Source organism: Gorilla gorilla, chromosome 2 (genome assembly GCF_029281585.2).
Source record: "Gorilla gorilla gorilla isolate KB3781 chromosome 2, NHGRI_mGorGor1-v2.1_pri, whole genome shotgun sequence".
NCBI lineage: Eukaryota > Metazoa > Chordata > Mammalia > Primates > Hominidae > Gorilla > Gorilla gorilla.
The window spans coordinates 142,185,284-142,210,868 of NC_086017.1; the positions used below are offsets into that span (position 1 = coordinate 142,185,284).

General features: G+C 39.0%; 3 protein-coding genes across 39 annotated transcripts in view; 2 read left to right on the forward strand and 1 right to left on the reverse strand.

Moving 5' to 3' along the window:
- Positions 1-14,911, forward strand: part of ATP2C1 (ATPase secretory pathway Ca2+ transporting 1) — a 161,207-nt gene extending 146,296 nt beyond the window's left edge. For all 7 annotated transcript variants that reach the window (XM_019023678.4, XM_019023680.4, XM_019023687.4 and 4 more), the window contains one exon: positions 14,351-14,911. In XM_019023678.4, the coding sequence (XP_018879223.3) occupies positions 14,351-14,446 (96 nt within the window). In that variant the 3' untranslated portion in view covers positions 14,447-14,911. The remainder of the gene's footprint in view (positions 1-14,350) is intronic.
- ASTE1 (asteroid homolog 1) lies at positions 14,436-24,985 on the reverse strand. Its single transcript, XM_019023702.3, has 6 exons — positions 24,691-24,985; positions 23,657-23,777; positions 22,188-23,514; positions 16,691-16,901; positions 15,189-15,248; positions 14,436-14,538 (listed from the first exon to the last, which is right to left on the reverse strand). The coding sequence occupies exons 3-5, from the start codon at positions 23,487-23,489 to the stop codon at positions 15,199-15,201; spliced, it is 1,563 nt and encodes a 520-aa protein (XP_018879247.1). The 5' UTR covers positions 23,490-23,514; positions 23,657-23,777; positions 24,691-24,985; the 3' UTR covers positions 14,436-14,538; positions 15,189-15,198.
- NEK11 (NIMA related kinase 11) overlaps positions 24,634-25,585 on the forward strand; it is a 323,672-nt gene continuing 322,720 nt past the window's right edge. For 13 of the 31 annotated variants that reach the window (XM_055383285.2, XM_055383275.2, XM_055383277.2 and 10 more), the window contains exon 1: positions 25,058-25,190. The gene's annotated coding sequence lies outside the window, so the exon portion shown is untranslated. Of the gene's footprint in view, positions 24,912-25,004; positions 25,403-25,585 lie in introns of those variants that run through there. The other 18 variants (XM_063704179.1, XM_031008991.3, XM_031009000.3 and 15 more) reach the window with 8 other exon arrangements.

The following is a 25,585-nucleotide window of genomic DNA, read 5'->3' on the forward strand; positions in this document are numbered from 1 at the left end:
AAATTTAATCATTTCAAAGGCATTCTATTTGGTTTAGAAGTTGATTCCCAGGAGTGCCATATTTCAGCTACTGTATTTCCTTTTTCTTGTAATGTAAGCAGCTCAGATACCATGTGCTATCATTTTTGTATCAAGTTTTTTGCACAGGATGTGACCACTGTCAGATCACTGTTCTTTTCTTTCTTTTTGTGATTGAAAAGCCTATACTACAATTTGAAGTAAATTTTTGTTTTTCTTAGTAAATGTAAATGGTTGCTTTATTTTTATTTTAAAAAGGTATGTCTTTGGTTTGGCAGAATTCATGCAGGGCTATCAAGTGGTATTCTAGGGTAACAGTGTCCATAATTAACGCTTAGTCATAGAGTCAAAAACATTTAAGACTGATTGGGTTGAAGTTTATAATAAATTATATTCACATGTCTTCCTTTTTGAGTTAAAGATATATACTTTGTCACATATCATTTTGTCATCCTCTAAATATAAATCCAAATACCTCAGCTAAGTAATTCTATTTTATTATTTTTACTGTTATGTATGTTTTTCATCATATTTCTTAGGAAATATAGGCTACTGGACTTAGAATAAAAAGTCCCCAAACCCAAACAAATGGTTTATGAACCAGAGTATATGTGGAAGATTCTTTGCTGGTCTTGCTCTGTGTGCATCTGAAGCTTCTTTGGCCTAGATTTTAGCACAAACCTGAGTATATCTCTTCTACTTTCATCATGTGTTCTGTACCTTCTTTTTGTTTCATTGGGCATGCTAGGGAAATAGGTGGATTTTGTGTGTAATGCCATCAGTTTTTATGAAAGCTTGATGAGGTGTAGGTCACTTATTTTGAGTATGTGGGCCAGAAATTTAAAATTAGAAATTTGTTTTTCTGTTGAGTATATAAACAAAAATTGGTCCCAATTCTAACAGGTTTAATCCTTCTTGAAGCTAGTAAGTTTTGTCTTTTATAATCTGTCAGGATGAACCACTCCTTAGCTTTTATCCAATATTAAACTGCAAGTGTTAGCGCTGAAATATTGTCATTGATAGGGAAAATATCTATTCTTTGAGTCCTTGTTACTGAGGCAGTTGAGTGTAAGGAGCTGGCTGCAGTTTATTCTACCTAACCCTTTAAGGCTGAATTGTCAAATGTACATTGTTCCGTGTCGTTAGATGGAACATGGAAGCCATTGTCTAATCAACTCTATCATTAGTGACTTGATGTCTCATACCTTAATTTTGTAATGATTTTTATTCTCTGTTACAAAGACTTGAAATACGTATTAAATGCACGTTAATGTTTTGCTTTGCATTTTAGGTTCAGATTATGACTTGATTGAAATAAATGTGCCTATACATTCATTTGCTTTGTACTATAAAAATAAAAATGATTTCTTAAGTTAATGACATCCCAGTGGGGACTATTAGCATTAAAATTATCCATATGGATGCTGAAGATACAGAAACTAAAATTATCCATATGGATGCTGGAGAATGCATAGTACACAGAATCTATGATTTAAAAAGAAGTTGAATGTACAGTACAGATCCAGATTGCAATTTTCCATAATATATTAATCCAAGTTGACATGGATGATTTAAGTGGGCTAGTATCTAAATTTTAAATTTTTACCCTATTTCCTAATCCTAGGACTTGCTAGAGTCCCTAACAATACTAACTTACTTGATGTTTTTCCCTGTTAGACTACCTTATGGAGTTACTTGGCCCCATAATGGCTAAACATCAGGGAATAAAAGAAAAGAACTTAAAATAATTCACTGATTAGGTAAACAGTTCTGAAATGATCAAAACTGGCCACACAGAACAAGGCTGAACATGTTGTGTCCCATTTGTGCTGGACATTGCATGACCCAGAGATGAAACAAAAGTGAAACCATGAAACCCAAAGACCCTCCCCTCTCAGGATACAGGCTTTATTTATATAGCAGTAACCACCCTCACAAGAATAAGACACATTATTTACCTGCCATGCCCATGTAGGGTATGTATTTTACATTGGTAGTCTTTTTGAGATCACTTAAGTTTTGGTCTCCTTGATATACTATATAAGTAAAGTAAGTATTGGTCACACTTAAAAATAGTTTCTCACTGAAATGAATTGGAGGCAAACAATAAACATAATATTTAGGAAACTTAATTAACTCTACCTTGCTTTCTGCCTCTGTCACTTGGCAATTCACTTCCACATATGACTCACCCATGAAGTTAGATGATGAACTGGTTATCTTTTCATTACATTTTTTTAGTACCTGGAGTGTGCTAGAAGTAGAACGATAATGGCATCCCTGCCCTATAGGAGCCCATGAACACAGATAGCAGGGGATATAACTGCTAATAAGCTGTTTCAAGAAAGTAAATAGGGATCTTTGCCCATTTACTTTAAAAACACACATAGATTAAAATGAGTCCAGTGCACTTTTCACTAGATATTTCCTTGACATTGGCATTTGAAAATCTTTGAAGTGCTTTTTAAGACTGAGCTCCTGCAATCCAAACAGCAGCTGATTTGCATACTAAAACGTGGTATGGATGTTCATCCTTAACTAGTACATGATTGGACAGACAGATCACTCTGATGGTTAAGTTTCCTTGAGCTCAGTTACCACTTGAACTATTAACTCTTATTTAATGACATTGTTTTGGGTTTTGGTTGTCAAGAGTTGGTTATTGGTAATAATGGATAATGGTTAACCAGTCCCTGGTATTAATGTAGATACAATTGTCCATAAACATTGTTGTAGGTTTAGATTTAAAAAGAAAAAGTAGTATCATGCCTTCAGGAAGTTTTCAGTCAGTTCTGGAGACCAATGTGAAATATATCCAGTAGAGTGGTAAATGCTGTCCAGAATGCTACAGTAGTTGAAGGAGAGAAATAACTTCATGGGATCCTCGAAGAAATTTGTCATAGAAATTTCCCAGAGCTAGTGACAGCTGAATCAAATTTTAAGTTGGGAAACTCCAGCTGAGAAGCAGTAGGACAGAGCAGCCAAACAGCAAAGCCTCTGCAGAGGTGGTGGTAGGGGCTATAAGGAATCTGTGAAAACCACAATGAGTTTGACACTGTTAAGGCAGGAGGTACAGTGTGAAGGGTTGGAGAGATAGGCAGGAGCCTAATGCTGAAAGCAGAGACATTTGATTTGTCTGATAGCATGCCAGGGCATTTCAAGAGTTTGATGTGAGTTTGGATTTTTGTATCGTAACATGCTGATGGAAGCACAGAGGGTCAATTGTGAAGACTGAAATAGGGAGACCAATTAGAAAATCAAGGAAGCTTAAGGAGTAAAGGGATAATTGAGCTGTGGCAGTCAGGATGGAGAGAAAGGCATGGAATTTGAATTGTCTTTTTTTTTTTTTTTTTTTTTGAGGCAGGGTCTCACTTTGTCCCCCAGGTTGGAGTATAGTGGTGTGATCTTGGCTCACTGCAACTTCTACCTCCCAGGATCAAGCGATCCTCCCACCTCAGCCTCCTGCGTATCTGGGATTACAGGCGCACACCACCATGTCTGGCTAATTTTTTTGTATTTTTGGCAGAGGCAGGGTTTCACTATGTTACCCAGGCTGGTCTCGAACTCCTAAGCTCAGGTGATCCACCAGCCTTGGGCTCCCAAATGCTGGGATTAGGTGTGAACCACTGTGCCCACCCTTGAATTTGTATCTTCTGAGAGATAGCATTGACATGACTGGACAGGAGAAAAGGAAAATGGAAAAGATACTAGTCTGTGGCCTTTGGCTTGAATAGTAGAGCTATTAGCAGAAGAACCTAAGCTAAGCAGGGTTTAGTGGGACACAGGTCCATCTGAAATGTAAAGCTTGTGGTGTCTTTGAGATTTCCCAGCCGGATGTGTTAATCAAAGCTATAGCTGACTAATTATAAGCTAGTAGAAAAGCAAGCATCCATTTTTTTTATTGTTGTTAAATTAAGCGATAAGCTTTGACAAAATAAGATTTTCTTTAAAAACTTTCCTTTAGCATAGTTATTAATCAGCAGACAGTTGTGTAAATTCAAAATGCAGAAGGACAAGATAAGAATATTTCAATCTCCTTTGTTGTTGAATGTTAATAGGGAATCTGTTATTAAGGTTACTGACTGGAAAACACTGATCTGAATTACTGGTAGCAATTTTTTTGATACATGTAGTAAGACACTTTCTAAGAGGTGAGAGTGTGTGTGTGTGTGTATATGTGTGTGTCTGTTTATGTGGCATACCACATAGCTTAAGGTATGCCATGTAAGGAAACCTCAATGAGTAAATAACATTACCATTAGAAAACAGCTACTTACTCTGAATGAGTAATTATGGCAGAAGAGTAGAAAACAATGTTGGTTTTTCATTTGTTTGTTTTTTGAGAAGGAGTCTTGCTCTGTTGCCCAGGCTGGAGTGCAGTGGTGCGATCTTGGCTCACTGCAACCTTTGCTTCCTGAGTTCAAGTGATTCTCCTGCCTCAGCCTCCCGAGTAGCTGGGATTACAGGCCTGTGCCACGATGCCCAGCTAATTTTTGCATATTTAGTAGAGACAGGGTTTTACCATGTTGGTCAGGCTGGTCTCGAATTCCTGACCTCAGGTGATCCACGCGCCTCAGCCTCCCAAAGTGCTGGGATTACGGGCATGAGCCACCACGGTTGGCCTGTTTATTTTTTTAAATTTTACTCGTAATTCTTTTGGCCTTTCTAGCCTCATATCCTACACAATGCTCCAATACAGTCCACTTCCAGATCATTGTGGACAGTGTTACTTTAAGTTGAAATCGTTTTTTCTCTGTCCCAATGTTGAGAATCAGAGCTTTTACCTCTACTTCAGAGCCCAGTGAAATGCCAACAAGAATAACCTTTCCAGATTTCTGTTGTGTGTGTGTGTGTGTGTGTAGTACAGTTTCTTGTACACTTTTTTTTGTTTGAGGCAGGGTGTTGCTCTGTAGTGTGATCATGGCTTACTGCAGCCTGGACATCCTGGGCTCAAGTGATCCTCGTATCTCAGCCTCTCAAGTAGCTGGGACTGCAGGCGCATGCCACCATACCTAGCTAATTTTGTGTATTTTTTTTTTTTGTAGAGATTAGGTTTTGCCATGTTGCCCAGACTGGTCTCAAACTCCTGGGCTCAAGCAATCTGTCCACTTTGGCCTCTCAAAGTGCTGGGATTATAAGCGTGAGCCATCACGCCCAGCCTCATTTCTTGTAAACACTCTTTAAATGTAGCAATAAGTTTGCATATAAAATTGTGGGATTTTATGTTTTAGAAAGCATTAAACATTTAAGTTGAAAACACTTGTTGATAAATCTAAACAGAAATTTGGTGATCTCTTTCATTCAAAATTAAATGTCAAAGTTTGGGGAGAAAAGTGAAAACAATTATTTGAGCCATTAGTTTTTATCCTTAGAAATCCTTTTCTAATGTAAATCTGCTGGTGTTCTCGTGTACACGTGAACATATATGATGTAACAGCCTGTGCTTGCACAGCTGCTCCAGGTAGATGGTGTTTCATTTGCAGGTCACCGTACACACCTGATTTTGCTATTCCTATCCTGTTTTACGCAAATCTGGCCAAACTGACAAATATACTGACAAAGGCCACATTTCTGTGGTGGCTTCATGGCTGTTAGGCCTGACAGAACTTCTTTTCATATTTAACCCAAGGGTGCCCCAGAATCATTATTTCTTAAGCAATAGTTGCATTGCTCTACTTAGTAACCCTTTTGAGTAGAAACCACATCTCATTGTTATGAGTACTCAATGCCAGAAACTGAGCAAATTGTTCTATATAAATTCCAGAGATCCATTTTTGGGCTCTGGATTTGTAGCTTTTGAAAATGTGCCTTTTAATACAGTTTTTAAAAAAATTACTAATCTTCTCAACTACATTAAAGAACTTTCTATTAAAGTTTTCTCTGATAAGTATACCAAAGTGCCCTTTAGTTGACAAGTGACAATTTGGTGCCATCTTAGGGTCATAAATAAAATACCATATAATGCCTGGACCATTGCTCTTACCAGGTCTGCATCTTGCAGGCATACTGTGAAACACGTGATATGTGCATCTTACAAATAGGTGACTGCAGAAAATGTATGTCTGATAGGAAAGACATGACAAACTTTACGTTTAAGCATTATTAGATCAATTTTAAGAAGCTATAAATTAGTATGTTTTAATTCCTATTCCTGTCTCATATTCATCTGTGTGGTTGCGTAATAGGATTGCATTAGATTTTGTAAGTATTTTTCTATGTGGAGTGGGTCTGGATGGTTGGATGGTCCATGCATCAGCTAGAGGTATTACAAGTTAGGGAAATAGTTTAATTTGATCTTGTTTAACTCACCCACATGGAGCTATTATTTAGTTTTGGTGTAGAAACTAAGGCATGGTGACTCACACCCTTAATCCCAGCACTTTGAGAGGCTGGGGAAGGCGGGTTGCTTGAGGCCAGGAGTTCGAGACCAGTCTGGCCAACATGGCGAAACTAAAAATACAAAAATCTGTAGAGCGTGGTGATGCATCCCTGTAATCCCAGCTTCTTGGGAGGCTGAGAACCAGAACTGCTTGAACCTGGGAGGTGGAGGCTGCAGTGAGCCTAGATTGCACCACTGCACTCCAGCCTGGGCAACAGAATAAGACTGTCTCGAAAAAAAAAAAAAAGGAAAGAAAAGAAAAACTGTGCCATGTTGGTCAAATTCTCCTGTTGCTTATTTTTGTAAATAAAGTTTTATTAGAACACAACTATCCACATTCATTGACAATATTGTTTATTGGCACTGTCATGCTGTGGCAGCAAAGGTGAGCAGTTGCAGCAAAGGTGAGCAGTTGCAAGAGACTATATGACCTGTAAAGCCTAAAATATTTACTATCTAGCCCTTTGTAGAAAGTTTGCCTACTCATTTAGATATTCAAAAAGAGGAAAATAGGCCCTGTACCTTGCATTCAGTGGATTAAAAAGGAAGTACCATCAATTTTCTCTACCCTCCAATCTCCCAACAGTATATTCTCTCTTGAATGGATGCTCTTGGTAGCAGATTTGATGTCAGTGACTACTCTGAGTCTCCATCAAGGCCCCCATGTAGAGAAAGTCAGAGTGTCTCAGACTGTTGTTAAAACATCATCAACCAGGAGGACATGCCATCACATTATCAAGGCTTCTTGTTCTTACAGTGGCTGGAGTGTTCTGATCTGCTGTCCCATCTGAATTGTGCTTCCCATCTCTCTCTCTTTGCTCACCCAATTTTTTATCCATCTGAAGCAGTCTGCTCCTATCTGGTTGATGGGCTCACTTCTACCTCTTGGATGCACAAGAGAAGTGGAGGTTTCCCTCCTATTGGTTGTACAAACCCAGAGAAATAAAGCTTAATCTGAATAGGCTAAAGTATGTTATCTTGCTTAGAGAAGACAACATTTAGTAATAGCAGAAACTAAACTATCCTAACAGCTCAGTCTTAGGGAAAAAATATACTCACTAACTCATTTTTTCAGAACAGAACATTCTAAACCAAAATATATTTGCATAGTTCCCACAGATACCAAAAGGTGACTGTATATGTGCATGTATACATAAATATAAAAATATATTTATATTTTGAGAGAAAGACTTAGCTATTTTAACCAAATAGAATGTTTTCAGGAGTAGCAGGAATAGAAGAGATTGCATGTGCCTTGTAACATGTTCATTTTTCATTTGATTTCTGTCCCGAAAAACAGAATCCAGTGAAACTAGCTGGAAATACTTCTTTCATGTATTATCTCATTCATTTACTTCTCTCATTTTAACAGACTGGCCTGGTGCAGTCATGCCTTTTAAATTTTAAAACTTCCTTCCTCAACATGAAGTTCTCGTCTTAGAATTTTTACAGCTGGATGGACTTGAATTTGGTATTACTCACACCTCTGGAAAGAAATGCAGAAGCAGCTTATCCTGTATGGCTCAGAAAGCTGTTGCTGAAAGTGGGGTGTAATGTTTTTAATACATTTTTCCAAGAGTAGTATTTAATTTCAAATTGGTACAAGATGCAAAATCACCTTCAGCTGTGATGACTGAAATGTGTCATTAAAAGACATTACGAGATAAACACCAAGTACCCCACATCTATCTTATTGAAAATACAGTGTCATATTTTGAGTCAGGCACCACTAAAAGTTTATCCTTTTATGGAACTTCCTGGTCTTGGTAGTGACAGCTTTCCAGGTGCTGCTCAGGTAAATGGTACACCAGCCAGCCAAACAGCATGTGGTAGAGAGCAGCACCCAGTGAAATCTGGCAAACTTGCTAGGGGGAAAACTGGGTTTGGCCTCCTTAGGATTATGGAGTAGGGCCAGGTTATAACCCTGGTAGTTGCAGGAAGAGGAAATTCCTAGGAAATGGTAATATCTGCTCTTCACCTTTTTCTATCTTTTTTTTTTTTTTTTTTTTTTTTTTTGAGATAGAGTCTTGCTCTGTCGCCCAGGCTGGAGTGCAGTGGAACGATCTCGGCTCACTGCAAGCTGTGCGTCCCGGGTTCACACCATTCTCCGGCCTCAGCCTCCCAAGTAGCTGGGACTACAGGTGCCCGCCACCACACCCGGCTGATACTGTTTTTGTATTTTTAGTAGAGATGGGGTTTCACCATGTTAGCCAGATGGTCTCGATCTCCTGACCTCGTGATCTGCCCACCTCGGCCTCCCAAAGTGCTGGGATTACAGGTGTGAGCCACCACGCCCGGCCACCTTTTTCTATCTTTAAACATGCCAAGGGCTCTTTCAAATTGAGCTTTAAAAACACTACAGAAAACTCTCTGAAAACAGGAAAAAGGGCTCAAGGGGGACAGGTACTCACATGGGGATAATTCCTTCTGGTCTTTTTTCATTATTTTCTAAGTTTGAGCTTGGCTGCCCATTGAAATTGTCTTGGTAGTTTTCTACCCTTTCCAGTGTGGCTACTGCTGGAGTTGCTATAATATTCTCACATTCCTGCTCATCTCTCTTCTTCACCATATTTGATAGTGTTGATCTCCTTTGCCTCTGCAAAATTCTGCTCTGAAACCTGTGGCAACTCTGGTCTCACGTTGTCTTAATCTTTGTACTGCTTAACACTCACTCACTTCTTCCCACATTCCTTGCTTTGCCCTGGCTTTTCATGTGCGGATATAACAATGGCTATCACTTATAACACACTTTTAGTATCAGGCACTGTGCTAAGTAACTTAAATATACATGTTATTGTATCTTTTACACAATAATTTGGACTGTTATAATCCTTATTTTGCAGGTAAGGCAACTGAGGCATAGTCATTGATTTATTTCCTTTTGTGCACAAAGGAGAAAAAGATAATTCTAAGGGCTTTTTAGCTATGGTCTTTATCTTCTGAAATTCAAATTCAGATGTCAAAAGGTTAATTTGAACTCTTTTCCCATGATCAAATGGCATGAAAGACCTGTGATTATATTTACAGGATGCATATTAAACTTTCAAGGTCCAGGTGTCTCAAAAAGTGCTTGTAAAAAATAGACTTCTAGTATAATTTTATCACCACTAAATACAGAACATGATTAAGTTATAGTAAAAGTTTTCCTGACTCTGCAGCTTTCTCTCTAAAATTTATTCATCTTAGCTGCCCAGAGTTCCTTTTGTTACTTGAACTGCTAATTGAAGACAGTTTCCAAAGCCTAAGATGAGATTTCATTTGTTAGAACTGAATTAGAGCAGGACCTAATCACTTGATTGCAAACATAGGAAACTAGATTTTGGAAAGGGAATATGGGATGTATAATATTCTGCCTCTACACAGGTGTTCCTAATGTATATCTGATCTCAATTTTAAAATTCCTATTCTTTAAAGCCAGGTCAAAAGCCAGGTCTGAGAATCTTCCTGTGATTTAACCTCTTCTCATCCTGGTGACTGCTGTTTCCTTATTGTAGTATTCAGTCTGCACTTTGCCATTTTGCACTTGACAGACTGCTTTATATAAGGGTAAAAATCACAGTTACTTTTGCACCAATTTAATAAAATAATCTCTTGTCATTTCATTGTGTGTTGTCTCCCAAGCAGCCTGAACAAGAATGTCTTCTGCAGGGGGTTCAGGTGCTATGTCATCATTTTTCGGTGAACCACCTTACATACTCCTGTGAAGTGCCTGTGACCTCTCATCTAATACATGTAGGAGAAGATATACACCAGAGTAGTATACTTAAAGGGACATTATTAGACTTTCACTCCTTTACTGCAAGGCTGGATAATTTCAGTGGAATGGTCCTGAGTGCCATGGTTAGAGAAAGGAACCTGACTTATTACTTCTGCTGGAGGAGGACACTTTTAATGAAAGAAAAACATGGTAGATGTAATTCAGTGGTTTTAAGAAGCAGTGTTGATGATAACCCAGGAAATGGGACAGTTATATTAATATAATCTCCAGATTAGCTTCAAACTCCAGGAGTCAAGGTAGGGAGGATTTGATATAACAACGGTCTTACATGGTTTTTCTTTTCTTTTTTTTTTTTTTTTTTTTGAGACAGTCTTGCTCTGTCACCTAGGCTGAGTACTGTGGCGCCATCTCGGTTCACTGCAGCCTCTGTCTCCCAGGTTCAAGCAATTCTCCCGCCTCAGCCTCCTGAGTAGCTGGGACTACAGGTGCCCTCCATGATGCCCGGCTAATTTTTGTATTTTTAGTAGAGACGGGATTTCACCATGTCGGCCAGGCTGGTCTTGAACTCCTGACCTCAAATGATCTGCCCGCCTTGGCCTTCCAAAGCGCTGGGATTACAGGTGTGAGCCACTACATCCAGCACCGGTCTCACATGTTTATAGTCCTCATTAGATACATTATTTTCCAGTAACATTTCTTCTCAAAAATAGATGTACTTGACTACTCTTTTCTTGATTCTTCTGGGAATAACCATCTCTTTGGAGATGGTTGTTAGTAAGGTTATAAAAATAACCTTACTGAGGAACTCCCATGCAATCCTCTGAAAATAATAAAAATTTCCTTATTTCAAGAACTCTTATTTAACAAAGTAATTGTTAGGGTTGAATACTCTAGGGGCAAATGATGTATTGTGCCTTTTGTAAAAGTCAACACTTGGCAGGTGTGTGTTTGACACTGGCTGATGCTGGGCTTATTTCTCTAAGAGTATGGTAATTCTAGTAAAGTAAAGAAAATTGTTTATCAGATATTAGGAACTGTACATAGGCCTGCTCAAAATGGCAGCTTTAAAGCTACCTTTAGGGCTATTCCTGATGGAATATACCAGTGGGAGAGTACAGAAGGAAGAACACAATTTATATGAATACAAGTAAAATGAAGATTGAGTATATCTTCGCATCTTGCCCAATGCATTTATTCTACTTGGTTCTCTTTATTTTCAAGTTCTCATTTGGAACTGGCCGGCACCTTCACAACTCTGGGTATTTCTAATTTTAGCAGCCTCTATTTGGCAGTATTTTCTAGAGCAGTACCTTTTAAACTTTTTCCCTACAGTCCACAGTAAGGAATATATTTTACACAATCACCTAATACATGATATGTGTATCGGATATTTTCCATTCTAACTTTTTCATTAAAAAATGCTGGGTATGACTCATTAAATACTTTCACATCTCATTAATGGGTCAAAATCTGTAGTATAAAGAGGGCATAGGGTCTGGTATTGCTGCATTTATCTCTTGATATTTTCACTTCTCACTGTTTCCTCCTTCCCAGGTCTAACAGCTCAGGATGCTGTTTCTTATTTGGCTGGGGCCATTAGTTTCAACTTCTCCTTTAAAACCTGGAGTGCACCTAAAGTGCTCTTCAATCCTGTCATGGTCTCACTGACTAAGTACTTACTTTTAGTAGAGACAGTTTTCTGTCTGGCATCCTCACTTCTAACTTTCATTGGCCAGACTTCATACTAAAGTACAAAGAGGAAACTGTTTTTAAAACTTTTTGAAATGATAACCAGCTGCTACTTAAAGGCAATAATTGAGTGAGACTTCTACTTTCTGAGAATGTAGCTGGCTAAATTGCTGCAATTTAAAGCATATAGACTATATTACCATTAACTTGCTGAAATGGAACATGAGAAGTATAAACATGGTTTCAAACATATTTAGAAATACAGAAGCTTCTTAAATCAGGTTGTATTTATTAAAAACAAAATACAAAATAACTTGGAATTCAGATTATTGTGATGTTTATCCCCTAACAGGTCAGTCCTAAAGAAAAAGCTAATTGTTTCAAGGGTGGTAACAGAAGAATTTTAAGTAAGGATTATATTAAATACATTGTTTGATGCAAACTGAGTTTTATTCATTGTTGGAGGCCTCACTATGTTCCTCTAAGTTTTCAACCATTAACAACCCAAACCGGTTGTTTCCCTCATACCAACACTTGGTGTGTGCAGTGGTTCTCCCTCTGTTCTTAGAACAGCTGGTATTCTGTTTCTTCTGCCTTTTTTTTTTTGAATTTGATCTACCTTTTGGTAGGAATATTTCAGCAGGGGCATATGACCTTGTGGCATTGAATAGATGTTCATAAAGTTGCTTAGCCTCAGGACATATGCTCAGGAGACTTTCTACAGAGGTCGATGCTAGCAGTTGTTGGCATAGTCCGTGCACCAGGCTTCCACTGTACAGTCTGTTCAAAGCAAGAAAAAAGTATGTTGTTAAAGAAGTAATTCAGTGCAACAGGATAACTACCATTGACATAGCTTCAACAAATGCATCTAAACAATGAGAGCTCTTATTGCTCTATAATATTATTGAAATTACTTAAGAATAATCTGTTCTTTGAAGGAAGGAACTGAGCTGGTATGACAAAGATTCTTTGCTGGTGATACTTAAAAACTTTTCATCAACAAATTACATGATGCATGCTTAGTGGTTTTGCAGCTAGCCCCAGGCTGAGCAGGTGTCTTTAACACTTTAATTTTAAAGAAAAGGAATTTAAAAGGACCCTGATAAACTAAACAGGCAGTTTGTTAGAATATGAGAAAATTTAGTGGCATCATTTGCAAGGTCATTCACTGAGACTAAAAACCTACTTCACAAATAGAAGATGGGATTAATTAGAATCCACAAGTTTATTATGGACAAAGCTGATAAACTGGTACCTTAGCAATCCATGTAGAACCATCATTTAATCAGTGTAACATCTCTGTGTAAAAAGCCTTGGTTATGCTAAGATTCAAGAACAATCCTGCTGTTTAAATCATTATTAAGAGAACTGTTTTGTTTTGCATTTCCTGTTTTGTTTTAAAAGGATTTGTGGTAACTAAAGAGGATCCAGTCAAGAATGGCCTTAAATTATTAAACGAAAGAAATAAAGAATCCAGGGGTCAAAGGCAAATTAGTCTTATTTGTGTTAGCTCAGATATAAGGCCCAGAGATATATTAACAACACTGTTTACTGCCAGGAGGCTTTTTACCTTGAAACATGTAAAGTCCCACCATATTTTGTATGCGTCCATATATCCTCATTCAAAGTATTGAAGGCACTGGGGCTGCAACAGCAAATAAAATAGACAAGCCCCTCTCCCCACAGAGTTTACATCTGAGTGGAGAGACAAACAAAACACAATCTATCTCCTTTTTATCTTCATCTCTCCCTCAAGTACCTCCTGGATGGTCAGTTACCAAGATGTCCAATCCATTGATCCTATCACTTTTTTCACTGCTCCACACCCTACTGCTGCTGTCACTTCTTTTTATCATACCCAGCTTAAACTCCACAGACAAACATTATAATTACTCTGTGGCACATAGGCTCAACTCCCTTATTGTCCTTCTTGCCTGGTAAAGCAAACATCCTAGGTTAAGTTCACTTGGGCATCTACTCATCATCTCACTTAGAATGAAAGCTCCATTAGAGCTGAGATTCTGTTTTTGTCCCTACACCCTAGCACAGGGTAGGCATTTAATATCTGAATGAATGAGTAAGCCATATGCCAAGTGGTAAGAAATGCAATTGAAAAAAAAATAGAGTAACAGGACTAGAGTGAATGAGGGTAGACAGTGTGTCTCACTAGGGTGGGTTATCAGAAAAAGGCTCTACAAAGTGACATTTAAAGACCGAGAGGAAAGGAGAGAGTTGTATCCTACCAATGATTACCTCCCCTCTCTCACATATTAATGTATTACTTAAAGGAACTGATTTTTTAAAATTGGATTGAATCATGGAAACATTCTTTGAGAATATGGAAATAATTTAATATTTTTCCCATTTCCAGCTCTTCAGCTGTAACAGTGACTCAAAATCAATTACATTAAGATTAGTTTTTTTTGTTTTTGTTTTTGTTTTTTTTTTTAAGTAACTTTGTTGCTTTAAATGTAAGTGAAAATACTGTATTTACTTTTGTGTGCTTCCATCTGAACTAAAGTTTCCCATGGTGCTTACCGAGTTAGGTCTGGCTCTGGGAGAGGAGTGGACAGCAGCTGGTTGAGATACATCCCCATCTGGAGACAGGACTGCCACTGACAGAAGATGTGAGCTGTGTCTAAGTCCAGTCTTGTGCCCAGCCGTGTCTGCGCCTTCACTCTTTGGAACTCTGCATACAACATCTTAGCACCATCTTCCTGCAGCTCTTCCTTACCTAAATAAAGAAACAGCCCAAGGGCAGTATTTCTAAAAGCACTGTAACAGCTTTTCATTTTCTCCACATATACTACAAATTCTATAAAGAAAGAAATTAATTTAAAAAAACTAAGATGTTTTTCTTTTCTGGCTTCATAAATGCCTTGCTGTATAAATTGAAATATTGATACTGAACTGTCTTTTTAATGATGACCTAACTTTATTCAACTCATCGGAATTTACTTTTTCCCTGAAATAAGATCTTTTCCACTGGTCTACTACCTGACCATAAACATGTCTGCATTTGAATTCTCTAAACCCTAAATCTGTGTCTATGAAAAATACAAATGACTATTAAATATTATTCTCTTTACTGTTCTCTTTCACCGAAACTCCCATGCTGTGGTGCATTTGTGTTAAAGAAAGAACCTGTGTGTTCAGAACACATTTTGACCTCTGTGTTTTATAGGAGGAAGCTAAAGTATGACTTGGAGAATTTGGCAAATAATCATTTTCTTTTCATAGTAGAGGATAAGGGGCAAGAAGCAACAATCCTAGGAAATAAGGAATGTTGTGTGTTTTTAGCTGTAAGTTTCTACAGATTTGTTTGGGCAGGGGTGCACAAAATAACATCTGGACCAATTTGAAAATAATAAAAAGGAGGCCCACCTTTTACCAACTAGCGAGGAGCAAGACACTGAGCCTGCCTGGGTACAGGGTCCACATTTCCTAAAAGAAAAGAAACAGACCCTTGACATGCCCCTTCTCTTGGACTCAGGTAAAAACTTAATAGGCTTGTGCTCTGAGAGCTTTCTTATACTGTATTTATTATTCAATCAGAGGAAATACTCTAAACCTGTGTTCATAAAGCAGCAGTGGGACTTAACTGATTTGTTTTGTGTTAAGTTGGCTGTCATATAACAACAGTCCCTCTGACAGCTGTCAAGCTTGATCCTTAATACTTTAGAAACAGGAATCCATGCTGTTTCATTCTTTTATCTAACTTATTAAAATAGTAAACTAGAGTAGCACGATCTAATAGAACTTTCTGCAGTGCTATCCAATACAGTAGGCTAGCCTATAGCCATATGTAACTACCTGACACTTGAAGTGTGGCTAGTGTGACTGAAAAGCTGAATTTTTAATTTAAATGGAATTTAACTTTGGCCATGTGTGGCTAGTAGCCACCATATTAGATAGTACTATTCTAGAGTATAATTATTATGCATGTTTATACAGTGTTAGAGCATTCATAATCTTTAAAGAGGATATTCCACTGAAGTATTAAAGTGTCCCAATGTTTCAGCATTTACTTCACCTGGTATTATATGCAGATGAACCTGCCTCAGTGTATTTAAGAGATATTACTGGCCGGGCGCGGTGGCTCATGCTTGTAATCCCAGCACTTTGGGAGGCTGAGGCGGGTGGATCACAAGGTCAGGAGTTCAAGACCAGCCTGGCCAAGATGGTGAAACCCCGTCTCTACTAAAAATATAAAAATTAGCTGGGCACGGTGACAGGCACCTGTAATCCCAGCTACTCAGAAGGCTGAGGCAGAAGAATCACTGGAACCCAGGTGGCAGAGGTTGCAGTGAGCCAAGATTGCACCACTGCACTCCAGCCTAGGCAACAAAGTGAGACTCCATCTCAAAAAAAAAAAAAAAAAGACAAATTACTATTTCTGCCATCACTACTTACATACTAATTGAAACCTACAGCAGAGAAAAAGGAATAAAAAGATGTATAAGCAAGAATGTAGTGGTTGTAGGTATTTAGATAAGTTTCACTTCTGGGCAAGTTTCTTGTGATGACGTTGCTGCTGTGGTAATAACTGGATAGGTAACATGGAATACAAAATGCAGCTGGCAAAATACACTGTCACAATTCACAAGTTAAAGGAGTAGGTGCCACCAAACAGATGGGAGTTGGCAGTATCCCAACACATCTCAACTGCTGTATACTTAAGATTCAAGCCCTCCAGCACTGAGCCTTGCACATGAAGTGTTAAAAAATATTTACCAATGAATGATATTTTGGTGCCTCCACATCTAAGTTCTGATACAATTAATGGGAGTAAATAATCCAAGAATACTTTTTGGTTTGTGTAAACTCGAGTAAACAGTTTGCAAGCAACATGCCACAATATACTCCTGTAATTTCCAGTTACCTACCAGGGCTGTTGATTATGGCAATCAAGGGCCCCACTAGCATTGTGAGCAGTAAGGATTGTAGATGATGTAGCTTTGCTTTGGTCTCGGTGTGCTGCAACCAGTAGCAACTGACAGCAATGGGCAACTTCAGTGAAGTAGGGATTGGCTCCAGAATGGTGTGTTTCACCTTCAGGGTTTCTAACAGAAGCATCTGCCGCCTCCTCAAGGAGAGCTGAAAATACACACCAAGCATCCTGCAAGTTACTTTGGGAAATGTCTGTTATTTCTTTTTTCCACCATAGCATGAAGAGATTTAATGCTACTGAAACTTCTGTCAGCTGTTAAACTTATCTTCTTGTGGGAAAAAAAATCAGCCACACTCACAGCATTTAGAACATTAATAAGATGCTTTATAAATATGGTTGGTTGAATGGGTGTACTGCCTACTCCTACACAACCTTTACTTATGTCATTCCATCCTCTTTGTATACGCTGGTGAGCATCTTCAGTGCACGTCACCTGGGAAGCTCGTTAAAAATTCAATCCTTAGGCCCTAGTCCATAAATTTTGATTGACTAATCTGAGAGAGAGCCCAGGAATATACATTTTAACTAGCAGCCCAAGTATTCTACTTTGAGAAACAAAGCTGTATACTCAACCCCACCTGTATGTGCCTGTGCAACAGGCATTTGCCTTCAGCATGATGCCATTACTAATTGCCTCCAGAAGACAAACGTTGCTTATAGGAACCCTTTGTGGCATATACTCTATTTGTTTGGGTCCTGTCTCATGTCCCTTCCCTGTTGAATGCTTTATTGTCTTTGCATAAAAGACACACAGGGATTGTCCCAGGGTGGCTGCTTGTAGATTAGAGGTATATTCAAGGAAGATAGGAATATTTTAAGCACTACTTGCATTGTGCTTGCAGTAACACGCCATACTTTTACTTCATGGTTTAGCGTGTACTTCAAATAAAAGCTCAGAAGTAAACAGCTATAAGAGCACTAAGGTTCTTGTTGAAATAATTTTACCTTAATGAATTACCAAGACCTTGTAAGAACCAGAAGGGACCTTACAGGTCATGCACTCAGGAATATTAAAAGGTCATCTTCTGGGGGACTTTATAATCAAACTTTAAGAAAACCAAAAGTTGTATTCCTAGTGTCTGCACACAGCCAGAAAAAGATTTTCTGCTTTCTGGAAAGTTGAGATGGTGATAACATTTCTCAGCATGTAACATCTAGTTAGTAGAAAGAGTGGTTGACAGCTGAGACTAAAGATGTTAACCTGAAACAAAACACATCATAAATGACAAAATAGTTTTATCATTAATGCATGAAAACTTTAAATAGTACGATTATTTCTAAATACTGCTTTTAATAATATTGTGATACAAATTTTAAAATTAGAAATATGCAAAGAACTTTATAGTATAACCAATCACCCCTATTGGAAGTAGTTTTAACTACTTAAATTTTAAGTAAAGTGGAAACTAAACTCTTAAACTGGTTTTTAAAATGCACTAAGTAGAGCTAAGAAAATACACCAACTCTTTTCTGATATATATTTAAATTACTGAATTATAGAGCCAAGTTACAACTTTTCATAAACAAAGCAGTCTGGGCTTTGACTTCAGAGATGTTCCGCCCTGCACTAACCCTATGGCTTTGGTCGAAAGCTTTCTGACCTTTTCTACAGTCTGTCTGACTTATCTGTAAAATGGTCATTATAATGACTTGTATAAGATGTTTCATCAAACCCACCAGTCCACAGTCCCTTCCAAAAGGGGAAGTACTCAACTCACAGCCCTTAACGTTAGTTAGGTTTTATCCCATGTGACAACTACTTTCCCTCTTCCCCAGGGGGAGCGAAAGCACAAGCCTGCAGAAGCAGCTGCCCCGAGAGGCAGAGATGCCCAGAGAGAGACTGGTCTTGGCTGCCTTACTCCTTAAGAATGATCCACTTTTGTGTCTCCTTATGATTAACCTCCCATTGGTTAACTTGAATGGTGCTCTGTCCATTGCAACTAACATAACCAAAATGAAACCCTATCCCATGTGGTTATTGTGGGAATTAAATGAGAGACTGTATAAAGTTCTTATTAACAACAGCTGGCCAAAGCAGATAATGTATTACAAGATCTAAAAAACAAAATGAATAGGTACTATGACAAGGTTTCTATACTTGTACTTGCATTTGTGTTTGGAATCACATGAGCACCTGGTACATTTATAATTTTCAGGGGCTAATTAGAACCATTAGCACTGAGCTAAATTCAGAATTGATAAGTTTATGCCAAGAGAAAGCTGGGTGATAGCAGAGCACAGAGAATGAACTAAAATTTCACTCTATTTTGAATCCAGGTAAATGATGAGAACACTTAAGTCATCTCTACTTAGCAAGGAATATAAGCAGCCTGCTATACTCATGGATTCAGTTGGATTTCCATGTGGGGGGAAAAGGTGTCCTGATCCCTATTTCACACCATACGCACCCACAAAAAACCAATTCTAGATACGTTATAGATCTAAATGTGAACAGCAAAAAAACATTTTCATGACCATGGAGTAGGCAGTTTCTTAAGCAGTTCACAAAAGTGGTAACCATAAATAATAAAAATTTAAATTAGAGTATATTAAGAACTTCTGTTCATCAAAACATACTAAAGAGTGAATAAACAATGGGAGAGACTATTCACAATATGTTATTTGACAAAGGACCCGTATATGATAAAAATGAGCAAAAAACTGTACAGAAACTTCATATAATAGAGTATCACATGGCTAATGAACACATGGAAATGGAAGATTGGAAAGAACCCAAATGCTCATAAGCTGTGTAATGAAAAAAAATGTTCATAAGTGTATAATGGTAATATACCAAAATAGAAAAATGTTACAGCAATGAGGAATGATCAACTACTCACAGCAATGTGAATGAATCTCGTGGAATAAAAGCCAGATGAAAGAATTCATTTCTAAAGTAATAATTCAGTTAAAACTATTCTGTGTTGTTAAACAGTCAGGAGAGTGATAATAGAGTTGCAGAGCGAGTGACTGGAACCAGACACTAGGAGAAGCTTCTAGGGTGGCGATAATGATTCATCTGGATCTTCTTTGCATGGATGTATAGACCTTGCAAAAATTTATCATGCTGTATGATTATTTGGGCACTTTACTGTGTTTATACTCAAGGAAGCATGAATTGCAAAGGAATAAGATGAAACTTTAGGGGTTATGGATACATTGATTATTTTAATTGTAGGATGACTTCACAGATGTAGACATGTCAAAACTCATCGAAGTACACACTTTATGTGCACTTTACTGTACACTACTTATTTCTCAGTAAAGCCATTACATTTTTTTTTAAAAAAAACTCCCCAACAGCACCATTTATGTTTGAGTAGAAATGTAATTTCAGCAAAACATTAATAATGTAGCTAGTTTGAATTTTATTGGTGTGGGTAAAGTTTTAATAAATCCGTTGTTTGAGAATTTGACTTACGCTCCACTTTCTAGTTTTGTACCCCTGGAAATGTGCTAAAGGTAGATTGTCAGTTGTGTTACCAAACATTATAAAAATGACTTATAAAATTGCATCTAAGCTTAAACTATATATAAATGAACTATAAACACCTGATGGGGACACCATATCTTGGGGCTTCCCTGAGTGCAGTGTCTTGTAAGTAGGATGTCCCTTGCAGGGACCTAGCTATGTTTATGGAATTATTATAAGAAAGACTGGATCCTATAGGGAACGGGGCTTTTAAGCTACTGAAACCTTTTCTTCTCCTTTGTCTAACTGAGGTATAATTCATATGTCATAAAAGTTATCCTTTTAAAGTATACAATTCAGTAGGTTTAGTGTATATATATTTTTAGAGACAGGGTTTTGCTCAACAGGGAACACAATCATAGCTCACTACAGGCTTGACCTCCTGGGCTTGAGCAATCCTCCAACCTCAGCCTCTTGAGTAGCTGTACCACCATGCCTGGCAAATTTTTTTTTTTTTTTTTTTTAGTAGAGACAGAGTCTTGTGTTGCCGAGGCTGGTCTTGAACTACTGGCCTCAAGTGATCTTCCCACTTTGGCCTCCCAAAGTGCTGGGCTTACAGGCATGAGCCATCTTGCCTTGGTTTAGTATATTTATAAACTTGTGCAGCCATCACTAATTCCAAAACATTTTCTTCACCCCCAACCAAAGAAACCCTGGGGGTTTAACGGTCACTCGCCAATGCCAAGAAGGCTCTTGGACTCACTGCCCAATGCCAAGAAGGCTCTTGCACTCATTCACTATGACATTCATCTCCTCCTGTCTGAGATGTGACTGAAGAGGAGGCTAAGAGGCTAGTTCCTGGTCAGCTGTATAGCCCAGGGAATGGCACTACTGATATTTTGGGCTAGAGATTCTTTGTTATGGGACACTTTCCTGTGCACTGTAAGACTTACAGGTTGTAAAATTTAGCAGCATCTTTGGCCTCTCCCCACTAGATACCGATAGCAACCACTACCCCTTCTATTCCCTAGGTAGGGACAACAAAAATGTCTCTAGGCATTGCCAAATGTCCTCTGGGGGACAAAATCACCAATGGTGATAAAGCTTTGGTGTAGACTGATAACAGTGCTGGGAGAACTCTGACAGAAAAGGAAGACCTGACTTAAATCCACTGGGAAGCTGTGGTTGCCGTCCTACATCCTTGAGTAGACTGGTGCCACGTGTGGTCTATGAGTTTTATGAGACTGAATATTTCATTGGATCTAAGAAGACCCCCTAATGGGCATTGCAATTGTTTTTTTTAAGTTATCTCTATTTAATGTCTAAATCTAGTTCTTTTATCAGCATAGTTTCATATCTATTTGTAATTTTAAATATATATGTAATATAAAAAGACAACACTGGGATCCATGAGAATTTTTTTCTCCTTGAAAAGGTGGTCTGGGTGTTACTCAGGTTTAAGCAACACTAAGTTAGACTAAGAGTCATGTGTTCTGTATCAAACTAGGCAAATAACCATAATGACACAAAAACCTATTTTAAAAAAGGTATTCATTAATAAAAGTTAAAAAATTAGACCTTAGCATCAGTACTAACCTTATCTGAAATCTGATGTAGTCTGAGATGTTGTGCCTATGATTAGTGTCTATACACTTTTTTTGCAGTTGTGAATTTTTTTCCTTTTTTTTCAGCCATGTAACCCATTCTATTGATAGCTAGTATTAACCTAGTAGTAATAACAATATAGTAGTAATAACTGTGAAGATAACACAGACTACTGAAGTAGAGTGGAAATGGTAGATTTAGAGCTAAAAGAGCTGGGTTTGAGTCCTAGCACTGACACTTTCTGGCTAAGACATTACCTAGTTCACTCAAGTTCTAGATTTCTTAGCTACGACATGAGGGCAAGATAGCACTCAACCTCATCAGTTTGTTATAGTAAGTGAACTAATATAGAAGACAGCACTTTGTAACCTGTAAAGTACTTTACAAAAATTTCATTAGTATTACAAATACTTACCTCAGTCAATCTGCTTAAGTCAGAATGATCCTTGGCCAGTTCTACTGCATCAACGATTGAGGTTCTGATATTTTTATTAATCCTTTCCACTTCACTGAAAGCTAGAGGCTGAGGAGGCAATGCATTCCAGGATGTCTTGTCCAGATGTGGTGAGGCATTTAAAAGAAGCCCATAGATGATTTGCCTGATGGGCTGAGATATTCTGTGGGCATTTGGTTGCTGCATGTTTTCCACCTGTGTGGGAAGAATGGTCCGTCTTAGGACCAAAGCATCACTGATGAAAGGCGATAGCTGGCCTTTAGCTAAAGCCACTAATACCCATTCTGGTAAACCAAGATTCAAGGCATCTGGACAGACATAAGTACCACACTGGAAGAAGTCCTGTAGCTTCACCTGGGACTGTTGGTATTCTTCCATGGAACAGCAGAGAAGTTCCTTAACATTTTCTCGATCCTTTTTTGGGAGGTATTTCAGAACATTATCTAGTGCTTCGGTAGGGTTGGCAAAATGAGACAACCAATTCAGAAGTCCCAGGATTCGGTGGTGTCTCCTCCCTTTAGAACTGGTAGCTCCAAGAGGAAGACGTGCTTTACTTAAGAATGTCTCCATGATGGGTAGATTAACATGGTCATTTCCACATAGCACCGCAAAGAGAGGTAGTAGAGCTTTATTCATATTGCTGAAGTGATGGCAGAATGCATCAAGGGAAAAGCATTTGGCAGGGATATAGTTTTGTGTGCCCTTAATAGTGTTCATATTTCTCCACTGAAAGCTATTCAATGGGCAAAACCCAGTTTTCAGGTCAAAAATGCAAAAGTCACTATCTGACGATAACACAGGGCAATTCCAATGGTTAGCAAGTGTCATAATGTCCCGATCTGCTTCTGAAAAGCACTGGACAAAACATACCCGCAGCTTGATCAAAACCTGTATGAATACTTCCCGGATGAGTAAGGGACATACATACCCACTCCCACCAACAGAAAGGGAATGGGCCATCTGGATCTTCTCTCTAGCTCTATCCTTTAAAGTTGTAAGCTTTTTATCTGAAATGTCACATCCTCCATCTAATACAACATATGGGCATATATTACAAGCAAACAGTGATTCAAAGAATTTTTGTACAACATCTGCAAAAGAATCATAGTCCCCTCCATACCGGAGATCCAAGTTTGAACTGAAGCAAAGACGGTGGAAAAGAGCATAACCATCAATGACAATTTTTGTGTCCCGCAACTTCAAATCAGTGAAGAACTCATTACTATGATCTTCCACAAAACTCATCAGTCCTCGGATACCCATGATGACAGTCTAAAGAATTAATCGCCTGTTTAAAACAACAGAAAACATTTTCAATTGATGCTAGTTATGGGGCACCAAGTCATTGCTTCCAGCACCATTAAATCAATAGCAAATGTTATGAAGTGCTCTTTAGATAGAACACAGATATCAACATCATAAATTCTTACCTAGATCCTCAAGCAATGTTAGCTGTGCTTTTTCATTCTCCTTTGCTTTCTGATACAAGGCACAAACTCAATGGTTTCATGGGTTGTGATCTTTGGATGGTGACAGAGGCTGCTGCTAATTCTAAAGAAAAATCAGTTGAAGTCCATTAGTGACACACCAGTATAGAAGTTCTGTGAACTTTGATTCTTAAGTGGTAATAGTCAACATCTTACAGCACAGAGTATTTGTTTTGTGGGGTCAAAGTAAAAAGTCCTAAGCTAAAAAAAAGATATCATTATTCATCTCATAACCACAAAGCATCTGGGCTTCAGTAAAGTAAGGTGTGTAGGACCTATGATAAGGATCAAGTTTTTCTTTTGTATTGACAATCAGTCACGGAACTTCTTTCAGGCTTTGGATTTGTGGGCCCTTCTTAATTGGCATAGTTTTTGGTATAAGGAAAACTGCTTCATGCCTCTAGGAACCCCTCTATCCAGTTACACCCCTAACCACGAGCTCTTTTCATCATCTTATTTTGCATATCTGGCCCAGCTACGCTTCCTCATCTGGCTAACTTAACTCGCAGGATCAGAATTGATGGTTTTTCTTTTGACACCTCGGGCTTCAATATGGCGCAGCACGGTACTGTTACTGTTACTTAAAATCGTGACATTCTGTCAGTCATGGATTTTTTTTGCTATAATTTTGATTTTTAGAGATTGCATTAAAACTTACCTTGATTACTGAATTTTATTGGCATCCATTTACATTCTACACTTATCTCACCCTAGTTCCAGCCCTGTCAGTATCTCAGAACCTTATCCTGTATAGTACTTATTTCTTTGCAAGATAGTTTTGTAAAGCGTCCATAAGCAGAGACTGTGTCAACGCGTCCTACGCAAATTACAGGAACTTGCACAGACAGTTGCATAGAGCTGCATAGGGGAAAGGCGGGCAAAAGGTCTGACCTAAGTCTTCAAACACAGGCCTTCATACACCGTGCCACTTCGGCCCTCACAACCCGCCGCCCGGACCTGCAGCAGAGCCCACCTACTCTGTCCTCCCAGAGGAGTAGCTCCTCCATCAGAAGCCCGCTAGAGCCCAGCGAGGACTGGCTCCTGCACGTGAGAGTCCAGTCCCAAGAGCGGGAACCGGAAGTCTCCCGGTGTGACGTCTCTGGGAAGTACAGTTCCGTGATGCCGGTGGCGCCAGACTGAGCCAAGGAGCAGGTGTTCCCAGGCCCGGAGGCGCTAAGTAGCTAAAGAGGGCTGGGAGGTACGTTCCGAAATGGCTGCCGTCAGGCTAGGAAAGCTTGGCCTGCCGGTCCTCCTCTGCTTTCTCCGCCTACTTGGGTCGGCGAACACTTCCGCCTTGGCGCCGCCTCGCCCCGACTTCCCAGTATGCCCCGCGCCGTCTCCCTGGACACGGTTCCAAACAGCCGTGGCCCGCGGTGTCTGTCGCTCGGTGGGTGTGGTTGCCCCTAGTTTGAGGCCTGCCCGATTACCCGCAAGACTTGGGCAGCCCCGGGCGCCGCTCCGACCACGACAGGGAAAGGTAAAGCGAACTGTGCTCCTTGGGGCTAGCCAGGCTCCCCTGCGAGGGGGAAGGTAATGGTTTCAAGCTGCCCGGGCTGGGTTCCGAATCTCTAGGACGCCATGGCTGCGATCTCCTCGCTTTCCTGGACGTCTTACCTCCGGATGTACTCCAGTCTCAGTGCCCCTCAATAAACGTTAACCTGCTTTGCCAAAATGTAAATGTTTAAAAAGGTGAAGAAGCAAGGAATTGTTCGTTTTACCTTAAGGTTAAGATTTACTTTAAAGGTAGATTTGTGCTGTAGCAGAACCTGGTGACAAATTGGCTTCCTCTTATTACCTGGGAAGATAACTACTGGTTTTCAACTTGTGATAAATACTCCTTCCGTTGTCTTTTGCCCCCAGCCAGATCTGTTT